At 38.2% G+C, this 15,342-nt stretch overlaps 1 protein-coding gene and 1 pseudogene across 1 annotated transcript; one reads left to right on the top strand and one right to left on the bottom strand.

Annotated features, from left to right (window-relative positions):
• Positions 1-6,617: 6,617 nt before the first annotated feature.
• On the bottom strand, positions 6,618-7,568 carry LOC142432179 (olfactory receptor 7A5-like). The gene has a single exon (XM_075537299.1). The coding sequence runs from the start codon at positions 7,536-7,538 to the stop codon at positions 6,618-6,620; it is 921 nt and encodes a 306-aa protein (XP_075393414.1). The 5' UTR covers positions 7,539-7,568.
• A 7,159-nt stretch (positions 7,569-14,727) lies between these two features.
• On the top strand, positions 14,728-14,902 carry LOC142438083 (U2 spliceosomal RNA; annotated as a pseudogene).
• The last annotated feature ends 440 nt before the right edge of the window (positions 14,903-15,342 follow it).

Consider the following 15,342-nt stretch of genomic DNA (forward strand, 5'->3'; position numbering starts at 1 on the left):
GTGTTTGACCAATTATTTTTTAACAAGTGTTGTTGATAGTTGTGGGAACCTAGTGAAAAGATAAAAATCCTTTACCCTTGTTTGATATGAACACCAGAATGTGCAACTATTGGGCTCTTCCCTTACAGAGGTAGGAAGAGTGAAGGAAGTTGAAAGACACATGGAAACAATTGGTCCAATGGACCAGTGGATAAGTTACATCACAATGTGTGTGAATCATAGTATTTAGACAGGTCCATAATCTTCACCTAATTCACAGAAGTCAGTAAGTTAGAGTAAAACAGAAATGCTACTTTGCATAATCACTTCTGATAAGGAGCCTTTTTGCAGAGAATCTGAGGCAGTTAAGATGATAGCCATGAGAAGAACATTTTAGGAAGAAATACAGACAGTGCAAAGTCCCCAAGACAGGAGTATTCATGCCATCTGACAACAACAAAGGTGACCGTTTTAAGTAAAGCACCAAAAGGAAGCTGGATTGAGGCGATTTAAAGTGAACCCAGGAGACCACAAGATTGTGAGGTTGCAGTAGACTTTATGGTATGGCATCTTAGAGCTGGTTTATTTCTTTTGTATGCATTATTATATCACACCACACCATACTACATCACATCAATCATATTGTATTATACTGAGCAGCAAAGTGGTGTAAATGGGTAATGTGCAAATGTGGATAGAGACGATAATAGACATCTAAGTGTAAGTTTGTGGGAAAAGTCTTTACTGTATTTGTAATTTTTCTATAACCACCACAACAAGAATTATTCAAACACCAATGTTCAATAAAATAACATTTTAAATTAGTTTTTTGAAAACAACAATCTGTGAGCTTCATCCAGAGATCACTAACGGCCAGGGGAAAGAAAAACTGCAGCTTTAACAATCTTATTCTTCATCTCTTAAACTCAAATTCTGATGTCCATTTTAAAGAACAGTTAAAACCTTAAATAATGAAATTAAAATATCAAGCTGCCTCACATACTCCATGAATTATTAAATGCATTATAATTCAAAACCTTGCAGATTAATCACCTACTTCTACTCTGCTTTTCCCACTCTTCATCTCTCTATGGTTTTTACAAGAGCAATAGACTGATTTTCACTTTGACCAGGGCAATGTCTCCACGGGGCAAGTCTGAATTTAGACAATTTCTGCCATACACGCTGCATTGACTCTCCACTAATTTCAGAATCTCCAATCCTGCAGGCAACTATAAGAATCTCTGTTATCCGGCTGCTGCCTACCTGGCCACACCCAGGCTTAACTCTCCATTCCTTGCTTTGATTGTTGATCAGCTATGAACTATGATGTACGAGCTCCTATGCAAATGTTATGGTTTTAAAAATCCCAATTTTAGTTCATGCCTGCGTCCTCCTTCAAAGATCAGTGTGACCATAAACTTCTCTGTGAACCTTGATGAAATCTCCCCAGGAAGGAAATCAATATGATCCATCTCAGAAGGAGTGTAGTGCCATCTCATACAGCATCTACTTATCATGTCTTACACTATGGAGAATGTAAGATACTTGTGAGAAGAGGAAATGTCTACTTATTTCTTTGTTTCCAGATTTTAACTTAATCATGGCTCATTCCATTTGCTGGACCCTTAATAATTTGCCTTCTGTTGCTGTTGGCTCCCTGTCTTTTTAAGTTCCTCCAAAACCGGATGAGGGACATTACCAACCTGACTGTTAACCAGCTTCTTTTACACTCTTACAGCCCCTTGCCTGCTGACCCCGACCCAGTTGGTGCTGGCCTGTAACCTCTCATCACACCCTATGCCAGCAGGAAGTAGCTAGATCAGATCACTTCACCTGCTTAGCACTTAAAGGTTGGAATGTCTAGACGGAGTTAGGCAGGCAATTTGAAGGTCCCCCCTTTAAAGCAGAAAACTGGCCAGACCAAACGGAGCCAAGAGAGAACAACTGGCTCAGGGAGTGCAACCTTGCGTTTCAGGACACAGACCACCGCAAGAAGCTGACACACTGTTCTCCTGATGGTTTGCAACACCTGCCACCTCTGACGGTTTCCCCATGTTCAGGTACCTTCTTTTAAAAAACGCTTCATCCTGACCACCAGGCATGACTTCCCAGGGGTACTTGTTAGCCCATGGAACCTCGTCTAGGAGCTCCCCTCTGATAAAGTTATTTCCGTTTCTGCTCTCCCTTTATCCTGTCAGTTATGTTTGTCCACCTCCCTGTGCCCCAGTTTACCTAATGTCAACAGGAAAAGAGCAGACAGCAGAAGACCCAAGCCAAACAAACAAATAAACATTGTTGAGAACAAGGGGGTTCAGAGTCGAAACCCAAACCCATCTGTAGACAATGAGACATGCCCTCACAGAAGGGTTGCAAGGAAGGGATGAGTCAACACCCTTAGAACACCAATAGAACACACAATATTTTCTGATTCCATGAAGCTACCTCACCTCCATTATCATGACCCTAATCCTACTTTTCACTGTGGGCTAGTCTGGAGCATGTACACAGGTACAGATAAGAGCTCAGGATACACAGAATCCAGGTCAGATAAACCCCTCGGGAACAGAAATGGGAGTAGGGATACCAAGAGAGTAAGGGGGAGGTGCAGAGAGGAGGGTGAATGACACTGTGGAGGGAGGAAGTGATGGCGTAAGTAAGATATAAACATAATAATTTATAATTCATCAAGCCATCACAATAGTCGGAGGGGGAAGGGAAAGTGAAAAGAGGAGCTGATATCAAGGGCTCAAGTAATGAGATAATGAGAGTAGAGATACAACGAGAGGGGATTGTGGGGAGAGAAAGTGGGAATCCCGTCACAATGCTCTACATATAACCTCTACCTAGGGGATGGATAACAGAAAAGTAAGTGAAGGGAGACAGTAGTAGGTGTAACACAAGGCGGGGGGAGGGGAGCTACAAATTCTCAAGAGTTCATGAAGGTGGGGGGAATGAGGAGTTGATATCAAAGGCTCACATAGAAAGACAATGTTTCAAAAATGATGATGACAACATATGTACAGATGACCTTAACGCAATGGATCTATGTATGGATTCCCATCAGAGCTCTTAGTGCCTCCAATAAAATGATTTGAAGATTCTAAAAAAAATCTTTAAAAAACAGTAGGTTATTATGCAAAAATTAAGATTATGGAGAATATTTTCCTGCCACCATCTTCTCTTCAGTTGAGATACATAGTGACAGGAACATATGGTACAGTTTAAATAATATCATAAGCCAACATTTAGAAGAAATAGGTAATGTATTTCTGGTGAGCCAATATTTTACAAGGATGGTTAACTAAAAATCCATTATAAGTGAAAGTGTACAATTGATTTTAATGTAATAATAATATTTTTTAAAAGTATTGATGAAACTACCATTTGTCAAGTTTGGCTGCTATATTAAGAGAGCATGTCCAGTAACCAGAAATAACAGCAAATTTCTTTTCTCCTTTACATAAAAATACATTCCGAAGACGTAGTGAAATATGGGTGCTTGTTGAATGTTATGGGGGTCTTGGAGTGTACCATGAATACCTATAAATTTGACATTGATATGTATTTAAGTGTGTTTACCATTGTTACAAATATCTCTATAAATATGGAATATACTCTTTAAGCTAACGACCAGCCAGCCCTCCTCTAATCACTCAACTTCAGCCTCGTTCATCTGTACTCTCTGTGGATGACATCCACAGGTAACAATGGGACATGTCCAAGTCAGCCTGTCTTTTCATTACTGACTTTCCCCCACTTCAACTCAGTAAGTGAATCCAGGTGATCACGATCATGAACACACCAAGCTCAGACTCCATTTAACTTTCATTCTTAGAAGAGGTGTTTCTCTGGTGGGCAAAGACTTTTCTACTTTGATGAAACATATATGAACATGAGAGGAATAACATTATGAAAATCTCTTAGACATAAACAAACACCTTGACGAAAGGAGTCCCTGAGCCTGAGGGATCAGAACCATCATCTTGGACGCACCAAGGTTAACTGGCAGAGCAGTGTTATCAAGGACAAGGCTCTGTGTCTGACTTGGTGATTAGAAGCTAGGGTCTTAAGTGCGCATAAGCAGGCATATAATGTGCAAATATTTGTGTCTTTAGATCCAGAGAAAAGAAAAGTGATGAAAAGTGCATGGAAACAGACCAGGGGACCCAAGGGTCATGGAAACATCAGTCTCCATTGTCTTGAGAGTAGGTTGGTTTCCTGATACCAACGCCAACTTCTCTGAGCATAATGACACCAGAAAGTCTTTAAAATAGGGGAGAAGAATGTGGAACAAAACTCAAAATTATATGGCTTGTTGGTTGGAGAGAGACTGGTGATACCACCAAGATTACAGCCCTGAGTGAACTTTAAGGACTAGAATTAAACTCGCCCCATATTAGGATAACTACCTATTACGATCCTAAAGTAAGAAGGGCTCACAAAGCAGGAGGAATAGAAATGGGAACATGGAGGAAATGGCATAAGTAACGACAGGCATATTAAGAGGTTAGAAATGGATGAGTAGAAATAAATTGTGTCAATGTTTTAATGTAAACCAAGGACCCACTCTGTAAGATTTCACCCAATCACAAGGAGAGATTTTCTTCATATTTTAAATAGTTAATTTTATATTATATAGTTTTCCACAGTATTATTGAGTATCCAAGAACATGTGGCTAGTCGGACTGTGCTCAGCAAGGTGAGCCGTTCAAAACCACCAGCTGCTCCATGGAAGAAAGATGGGATTTGCTCCTGTAAAGAGTTCCAGTTTCAGGAACGTGCGGGCAATTTTATCCTGTGCTTTAGAGTTGCTGAACTGGTATTGAATCCAGGGCTGAGGATTTGTTATTTTGTTTTTATCAAATACTCACTTCACGCTTCACAATTCATCCTTTCTAAAGAAATCATATGTGAAAAACAATGAATTAAATTATCAAGGTTTCAAGAGAGAGGGAAGGTGGAGAAAGGGGGGATGAGCTGCTATCAAGGGCTCAAGTAAAAAGAACATATTTTGAAAATGATGATGGCAACAAATGTACAAATGTGCTTGACACATGGATATATGTGTGGATTGTGATGAGAGTTGTCCTAGCCCCCAATAAAATGATTTTTAAAAAGAAAAAAGAAATCATGAACTAGTTATATATAGTAAACTTGAGACATGAGAAAATCTTAAGGATGTTTGAATAATACAGTCAACTTGTTTCCTCACAGTATAAGGAAATTTGGCATTCTCCTGATTAAAGTGCTAGGCTGCTAACCAAAAGTGGAGATTCAAATCTACCACCTGCTCCCTGGTTGAAAAATGTGACAGTCTCCCTCTCTGTAAAGACTTACAGCTTCGGACATCCTATGAGGCAGTTATTCATAACTATGTATGTGCTGTGAGGTGGACCCCATGACAGTGATTTTTAGATTGAGTCTACATTGTTCACTGGAGGAATAGAGTGTAGGCACTCATCATTCTTGTATGAGCAACTCACTAACCTTGCTATCAAGTGATTCTGACTCATCGGACAGACTCTCTGATGTGGTTTACAAAGCTGGAAATCTTTATGAGAGCATATTATCTCATCTTTCTCCCTCTGAACATGGATAGGTTTGGAAAAAATAGTCTTTCAGTTAGTAGCCCAAAACGTAACTCAACAGAGCAGCTTCCTGCGCTGCACAGTGAATATAATGCACTGTATTTTCTAGGATCATGAAAACCAAGAGTTTAGCATGTCATTATTTGAGATGCTGATCAGGTTGCTGAGACACTCAAGGGCAAAAGTGAGGCAGATATTTAGGCATAGCTAATTTTGTGGTCAAGCATAATTGAAGAGCACTGGGCTCTTTTGAAACCATAAAGGCCGATTTCCAGTAGGATCACTGATGCCAAGAAGTGATATGCATAACTTGGCTAAATAAATTGAGGTCTACAAAGATCTTGAAATGAATGGTTTTGAACTAACAATTACAACAGAAATTCCTACTATCTGGTTGGTAGAGATTAATCATGTATAGGAGGTCAATAATTTCAGTTTCTTTATTCTACCATTTTCTGATGATAGGAGAAGTATCCATTTGCTTAGCTGGAACGGTTTTCAGTGTGGTTCTGGAAGCCATTTGCAATACTTGAACCTACCATGAGTGTTTCACAAAATTGAAGAAGAGCAAGTTCACAAACTATGCTCCAAATATTTAACAAGACTTCACTATGAATAAAATAACCCAGGTAGTCTGAAAGTTTCATGGCACATGTGATCACAAGGAAAATGTTTCCTAAAGTACATATCATAGAATTTCTGTCTCTGTTATTTATGGTTCAGGATAATAACAAGCACTGCTCCTTTGGGATAATTGTATGCTGTTACTCTATGGCAAGGAACAAAAAGTCTATTTCCTAATGAAACCTGCAGTCACCCTGAAAAAATTGCATGTTGAAGGAAAGAGGAGGTTAAAGTAAATTCATTATTAATAAAGTACATAGTAAGTAATTTCATATTATGTCTTAAAAATTAAGGAGGTTGAATTATGAACATAAGCACCTTTTGGAATGAGGAAAGTATAATAGAGATTTTTATTATTTTGAATTTTTTTTCACAAGTAGTTCTCTAAACTCAAGGATAAATTTCTGTTATGTAGGGTGTTCCTCAGCTGAAAAGTTTTCGTAGAGCTTGCTTTATGTCTCGATTTCTAAGACTGTAGATAAAAGGATTCAGCATGGGTGTGGCTACACTGTACATTACTGAGGCGATTGCACTGGCCCTGGAGTTTTCAATAGCAGCAGGACTGAGATATACACCCATACCTGTTCCATAGAACAAGGAAACCACAGAGAGGTGGGACCCACAGGTGGAAAAGGCTTTATACTTGCCCCCAGCTGATGAAATTTTCATAATGGAGGACACAATCTTTGTGTAAGAGAAGAGGATCCCAGTGAGTGGAACAATACCCAGAATTCCAAATGCTAAATACATGACTATGTCATTGAGGAATGTATCAGAACAAGCAAGTTGGACGACCTGATTAAGTTCACAGAAAAAATGGGATATTTCCAATTCTGTACAAAAAGACAGTCGCAAAACCATTAAACCATTTAATACAGAGTTTAGAAATGACAATATCCAGGAAACCAGAAGCAGGAGGCCACAGAATCTTGGGTTCATGATGACTGTGTAGTGCAGTGGGTGACAGATGGCCACAAACCGGTCATAGGCCATCACTGTCAATAGGAAGTTGTCTAAGGCCGCAAAAAGCAAGAAAAAATGCATCTGAGTGATGCAGTCTTCATATGTAATGACTTTGCTCTGCATGTGGATGTTCATCAGCATCTTTGGGACAGTGGTAGAGGTGAAACAGATGTCAGCAAAGGAGAGGTTGGAGAGGAAGAAGTACATGGGTGTGTGGAGGTGGGAGTCTCTGGTGATGGCCAGGATGATGAGCAGGTTCCCAGTGAAGGTGACCAGGTACATGGAGAGGAACAGTCCAAAGAGGAGGGGCTGCAGCTCTGCCTCTTCAGAAAACCCCAGTAGGATGAATTCTGGAATCTGAGTGTGGTTTCCTGGTTCCATGGAGCTGAGGAAACTACAGGGAAAGAGAAAAGAGCATTGTGTACTCTGCCAAAAGCTGCTAACAGCAGTTTAAGGGATATACTGTCATATATATTTTAAACAGTTAGTTAATTAATCCCTGTTCATATCTGTATATCTCTTACTCTTGAATCTCATGTGCTCAATATTCACTTTGATGCTGAAACTGTCTAGTTATCCTTTCTTCTAACACCATCTTTTCCATAAAACATTATATTTCTCTACAAATTCCTTAAGATTTTGATTGTTCATTCAACAAATGTGTTTGACCAAATATTTTATGCCAAGTCTTCTTGAAAGTTTTGGGACCATCAGTGAAAAAAAAATTCTTACCCTTATTTGATATGAACAGAATTCAGAGGGGTATGAAGGAAGGAGGAATGAAAACAGGAAACACAAAGAGGCAGGGGAACATCGGGGAAATGCAATGGATAGGTTAAATCAGAATGTATATTATTTCTTGAATGCTGGTCACATCTGTAAACCACGTAATTTACAGTGAGACGTAAGTCAGTTGTAGAGTAAGAAAAATTTCTTCTTAGTATAATCACTTGTGATAAAGAGACTTACAGCAGATACATGAATGCAGGTAGGGTACTAGTCACGAGAAGAACACGGTGTACAGAGACAGCGCCTGTGCTACCCCGACACGGGACTATTCCTCACCCTTCTGACACCACGGTGGATGGTGTAACTGAGGTGCAAAAAAGGAATCTGGACTGAAGTTGTAGTTAAAGTGATGGGAATATGGGATCAGATGGTTATGAGGTTGTAAAGGACTCCAAGATAAAGAACTTAAACGTCATTTATTATTATTATATGTATTATAATAATGCACTGCATTACACCATATCCTATTGTATTATACTGTGCCGCTAGGTGATGCAAATGAGCAAGCACTTGACTACTAACTAAGAGTTTGGCATTTACAATCAACACAGAGGAATCTAAAGGCAAACCTGGTGATCTGCTTCCCAATGGCCACAGCCTTGAAAATGCCACAGCCCAGCTCTACTATGCACATGTGGGTTCATCCAGAGTTGGGGTTGACTTGGTGACAGCTGACAACATCAATACTGTTACGTGATGCAATGTAGTGTTATTTGTAGATACTAATATAATGTATATGAATGGTATGCAATTCAGCCTTCCACAAAAGTTACTCTTCCCTCGATATCTAGGTGGTATAGTGTTTCCCTTTTTGGACTGTAGATGGCTGCTTAAGGTGTCTGCTCAACGTGTATCTCATGTACTGATAACTCCTCCTGCTCTCTCCACATTGATCTATGATGGTGTGTTATGGAGGGTGAGCCAATAAAACAACAAAATCAGGTCTTTGGGTCTTTCAAAGACCAGCAAGCACCTGTGGCAAGATTTTATTTGTGACATCGTCTGCCATGTGATAGAAAACCAGTCTACTGAGAGGAAGGAAGGAAGGGGACAACAAGGAATGAAAGGAGATTATTACAAATTATATAATGATCAGAGAAAGAAGGTTATATTACCTAGTTCTTAAACCCAAAATACCCAAAAAAGTATAAATAGTGGAATTACCCAGCTAGATAAATGTTTAATATATATGATTTAAATGAATTTCTATGCTCACATTATAAATATAATATTAAAATATTAGTAATTAATTGAACTATTAATATAAATTCAGTGCATTAAGGGTTATTTTGATATTAAATGCAGTGATTGTTTAACATACTAATGAAATGCTAATGGATTCTACAAGCTTTAAAAAATAGTAATGATATAAATGCTCTACAATCTTTTTCAGGATGCAAGAGCAGGGGGAATATTTTCTAATTCATTCTGTGAAGCCAGCTGTTTCCTGATATCATATCAAGGAGTCCTAGTGGGATAGTGGATTATCATTAGGCTGCAACAGCAAGAAAATCAGTTTGAAATCATGAGGCATTCCATGTGATAAAGATGAGGCTTTCTACTCCATCAATAGTAAAAGTCTGGGAAACTCATGGGGACAGTTATACTCTGTCTCATAGGGTCTCTATGAGTCAGAATAGATTTGAAGTCAGTGAGTAATATCGAAACCAAGTACAAACATACAACAAAGCAAGACCAGCACTCACTATTACTCATGACAACAAATGCAAAAATCTTCAACAAAATACTAACAAATTGAATCCAACAATGTATGACAAGAATAATGTAACTAAATGGCATTTACTCCAGCAATGGGAGAGTGGTTCAAAATTTGAAAATTAGTTTATGTGATATCCTACATCAAATAGCCAAAGAAAAAGATGAAATATAGAAAAAATAAGCATCAACTAAAGATAAAAGTCAAATTCCAGTAGGGATTTGATAGCATTGAAAAGTATTGCTTACATTTTCAGTTTCTCCCCCCAAAATTGAGAAATGTTTTAAAACTTGGCTTGATAGAGTACATCTGTGAAACTTATCACTAGAGTCATGTTTAATGGTGAAAATTTAGATTTTTTTCCATTTGGATTCATAGCAGGGGAAGGATATCCTCTCTTAACACTCTTATTTCAATGCAAGTCCTAAGAAACAAATTAATGCAAATTTTAAAAATAAAAAAACACACAGACTTGGAAGGAAGAAATAAAGCTGTCTCTGTTCACAGAAGACATCACTGTCTATGTAGAAAACCCAAACAAACAGTCACAAACAGAAAAATACTAAAACTGATAAGGAGAGCAAAATGATAGCTTGCAAAATAAAGATATAGCCACCAATGAATTTCCATATAGGAATAATAAAAACTAACATACCAAAATGAAATTCTGTAGCCATGGCAAAAACAGATCAAATGGCAGACAAAATCAATAGTCTAAAAGCTATATAATACCGATGAGAGAAATGAAAGGGCCAAATACATAGACATTCTTTGTTCATGAATTGGAAGAATCAACAATACTGTGAAATGTGAAATCTTCCCAACAAGATCCATAAACTTAATGCACTTCTACTCAAGATCTAAGCCAGTTTATACCTACTGAAAAATGATAGATGAAGTTGGTACTTAACACTTGTGGTCTTCTCCCCAAACGAAGAAAACAAAATTAAATAATTTTAAAGTCCATAACTCTAATCTCCTCATGACACATCAGACAAATACCAAGTGAGAGACATTTTACAAAGTAGTTCACCAACACACGTCAACACTTGCATGGTCATCAAACAAGGACAAATATCAGGGAACCTGTCACAGCCACAGGAGTCCACGGAAGGATGACAAATAAATGCAGGATTCTGGATAGAGATGAAAATAGGCATCTAAGTGACAGGTTTATGAGAAGTGTCTTTACTGAATTTGTAATTTTTCTATTAAAAAACAAACAAACCTTTGATCTCTAGAGCTTCACCCCATGCTGGGTTGCATGTCACAAAGAACATAAGAAAATACATAATCAAGAGTCAAGAGAGTTACCAACAATGACAAAATACAACAGAGATAAATCCAAATACGAAAACAATACACATATTAAAAAAAACTCTAGCAACCAGGTTGAACACAAAGTAGAGAGACCAAGTGACGAGCTTTTAACCATTGAAGTCAAATTTATCATTTTCATCTACTATGGTCATCTCTACAATACTCTGTTGGATAACCAAGTTATTGATATATCTCAATCATGGTCAGAGACAATAAAGAGAATGAGAGTTCCTGCTGGGGATGCAGGGGACCCAGACGGGGGCAGGGGAAAGGGATTAGAGGGAGCTGAGATCAAGAAGTACAAGAAGGAAAAAAATGTTTTGAAACTGAGAATGTACAACATTGCTTAATATGATTAACTATGGAATGGTATGATGTTTGGATTGGGTCTTAACACAATTGTTTAAAAGAAAGAAAATACATTATGATAAATTAGTATTAGAAAAACTGTTGAAAGAGTAAAGTTAAGTAAAAATTTCAAAATCAGTCATATGCAAATATTTTGAAAACCAGTAGCTGTGAACGTTACCCAGAGTTTGATACCTGCATTGGACTAGAAAAATCACAGCTTTAACTTGCATATTCTGCATCTCTTAAACCAAAATTCAAATGCCAATTTTATTAGGAGGGTGACATATAAATAACATTTTTAAAATTAAAAATAAATAAAAAATAATTTAAAATGTCAAGCTGCCTCATATTACTCAGTCAATTTTTGGATGTAGTATAGCTCAAAACCTCACAAATACATCTCCCACTTCTACTATGCTTTTTCCACTCTTCATCTGTCTACTGGTTTCACAGCAGCAGGAATCTGCTCTGCACATGGACCAGAGCAATGTTTCCAAAGGCAAGTCTGACTGCAGACATACCCCTTTACTAACTCTGCCTTGACTCTCCGCTAGTTCAGAGTTGTCCTTCCTTAGGCAAAATATACAGCTGTGTGTTACATGGCTACTGCCTACCTGTCCACACTCATGCTTCCCTTGCCATTCCCTGCTTTTATTGTCAACAGTTATTAATGTTACTCCCCTCCTGTGTCCACCTTCAAAGCTCAGTGTGACCATCATCTCTCTGTGAAACCTTCCCTAAAAGTCCCCAGGAAGGGCAACGACATTGTGATCCTTTTCAGTAGGATTGCAGAGCCGGGATATGCATGCACTCACCATAAGTTAGATAGAATGTAAGATACTTGGAAGAAGGGAAAACATCTACTCATTTTCTTTGTTTCCATAGTAAGACTTAGTGCTAAATAAAAGCTTTGTGAGTTAGTATGTGAACAAATGGTTGCATGAGGTTAACATGCACGTTAACGCATTGAAGCAAGGAAGGTTGTTGAGAGAAGGAGGTTGCAGGAATGAGAGCCAGCACCGGGGAAGACAGATCAGAGAAAGAAGACTTTATCCTATAGCCAGAATCAGGGACTTTAACTTAGCATACTTTATGCTTGCTTTTATTTGTTATACTTGTTGATATACGTACAGATACTACCATGAAGAGGGGACCATCACGCATCACCAGTCTCTGGGCACCTGCAACAATGTTGTATTTTATCCAGGTATTATCAGAGAAGAGTTCATCAGTGCTGTTTATCCCATGTACCTCTTCTAAAGTTAGAGGTTATGACCCCAGGAAGAACATGGAGATGAACCCACTCAGGAGGCTTCTAAAAAGTACAACTGTGTTTTCTCATTACCTTAGATGAATCAAGTAGATCTGGGTCAGTGTAGCATAAGCACTTACAATCCTTTGGCTCTAGTGGATGAAATCCCTTGTGCCTCATTAATGAAGTATTCTTTTGTCTTACATTCCTTGGGAAATTTATTTCTCTGGAGCTAAGAGAACAAAATTCAAACTTGTTCCAGTTTGTCCTTTGGGTGACAACGTGGAGCTCTGTGTACTGCTTTATCCCATAGGACTACTTCCCAGAAGGTGGTCAGCTCCTTTGTGCTGTGTCTCCAGCATGCAGGGTAATGTCTAATGGTCACTCTGGGATGTGTTGCCTTCTTCAAAGACCTAACGAATGCAGCTGGACATCATTTATGCAGATGCCAGCATTTTGTGATGCAATTCAGATTACATAAAGCCCTACCAGTCTCACTACTATATTTTTACCATGTCTTTTATTTCAATTAATTGACAATAGACCCTGAGTAAATGGAATGCCATCCCTGTAGGGAGGGTATTTGGAGATAGGAAGATAGGATTTTCTCAGTGAGTATCTACACACCTACAGATCATAATAGATAAAAAGCCTAAATGTTACAATGTCCGTAAGATCATTCATACATAATACTCAAATTTTATTTCATAATATAACAATAAATAATATAGCATACCAACCGTTCACATGCTGTATCAATATATTCGTATGGTTATATTATTATTTGTGAGAGTGATTATGCTAATTCAAATCAATGACACCTGTGACATGCTAAGTATCATCTGAAAGGGAATCTGTTCATTTGGTAGCTTTCTGTTCTGCGAATGGAAAGTCCAAAGAGGAATAGCAATACTAGGAGGGGAAGGGAATGTTAGAAAAAGAAAATATACATATACAGGACAGCTTTTGGATCAAAATACATAGTTTGACAGAGTGTGTACAGTTGCAGATCAAATATTCAAGTGATTGGGCAAATTTTTTTGCAAAAAGTAGGTTGGACAAAGGTCAATCAATAAGGCTAATTCAAAAAAGAAGAGCCATGCCAGATAGATTAAGAGATGTCGTTAAAATAAAGAGCATTTGAAATAGTATATGGCATTCCTGAACTGCCATTCGTCTGCATTTTCTCACATTAGGGAACTTCAGTCTTAATCCAAGAGACTCGTTCAGTTTCTTAAATGCACTACAGGTGAGTTTATGAAAAAGTCCAGTTTGCTTAGTGGCTGTTCCATATCAGAACCTTGTCATGACCTGTGAAGGTCATTGTACTTGTGCACCTTAAAAGGACAGAGCCTAAAGTCCTTGGTTATCAAAGGCTGGATACACACTGGTTCAACAGTTGCCAATTAGAAACACAATACCAGGCACATCCTCACCTTTGTTGGTGGTGGTATTAGTGTTGTTGGTGGTGAATCTGAGTGATGTCAACCATTTTTTTGCAATGACAGATTTCCCCATCTAGGTTGCTCACTAACAGATGTATGATGTCCTTCGCTAACACAGACCTACCTGCTCTTCTCTACTTTAATTTCCATTGAGGTTCACTGAGCACCCTGGTAGGAGTGTCTGTTGATCTGGGGTGATCACAGAACAATATCACGTAGCAGGAGATGACTTGTCTTCTTTTCTCCTCAACATAGAAACTGACCGCAGCTGAGGCAGGCCTTCTCTGTCAAAGTGGTTACAAAGATGGACAAATAATTGCATGATACATAGATCTTGAGCATTTGCAGACACTCCTCCTCATTACCTGACAGAATCCATTAGAAGGCTGTAACCTGAGAACTGAAGCTTTCTTTCATCTTGGCATTTTTCCTTATAGATATGCCCCATAAAATATTTATTTTATTGTGATTGACTAACCAATGGCATCATGGTTTCCTGGTTCATCCATGTCATCAGGACTTCAGTGATTTCATCACAGTATCCATTGTGTTTATGTACCAGACTTTCTTTATCAATTTTTCCACTGATGGACATTTGAGCCGTTTCCAGCTTATTATTATTATGAACTCGCTGTGATAACCATAGGAGAGCATATGTCTGTTTTTGTTGTTACTTCTTTCAGGTATCTACTCAGTATCGCTTCTCGGCCTTTTGGCTAAGATCATGTGTAGTATCAGGTATCTACTCAGCAGAAGTATTAACGGGTTGCCTATTATTTCTATTCCTAGTTATTTTAGCTATTACCATATCAGTTTTCATGATGGTTACACATGTTTACAAGGCCACCATCAGTGTATAAGGGTTCCAATTTCTCCACACTCTCTCAAGTATTTTGTTTCATATGTTTGTTTGTTTTTAATTGAGCTATTGTAGTAGGTATACAGTAGCTGTATTCCAAGCTGCCTGACTGAAGCATCAGTTTTTGATCATGTGTTACCCCTTGAAATGGTGTCTTGTCAATCAATGCTTTTTGGTAGTATGACTCTGTATTCCTTCCAACTTCTGAAATTTTCTGCATCATTAAAGATTTTTCCAGTAGAATCAATATTTCACTTGGGGCGTGAATTTTTTCTTCAGTCCTTTCTGCCTTTGAAACACCGTGGTCATTCTCTGTTGGTTTTGAACAGCAGTCCTGTGCACAGTTCCTGGTGCTATGTTGTCTTCTTGAGCTGGCCTTTGTGATGTTCTTTTCAGCTCTTTTGTTTCATTTCTTTCATTTGTATCAACAACTATATTCAAGAGCAAGTTTA

The sequence above is a fragment of the Tenrec ecaudatus genome, chromosome 1, assembly GCF_050624435.1.
Source record: "Tenrec ecaudatus isolate mTenEca1 chromosome 1, mTenEca1.hap1, whole genome shotgun sequence".
In the NCBI taxonomy this organism is placed as follows: Eukaryota; Metazoa; Chordata; class Mammalia; order Afrosoricida; family Tenrecidae; genus Tenrec; species Tenrec ecaudatus.

What these genes read in the sequence shown, in the direction of transcription:
- LOC142432179 (XM_075537299.1), bottom strand. Translation starts at nt 7,538, where the DNA reads ATGGAACCAGGAAACCACACTCAGATTCCAGAATTCATCCTACTGGGG.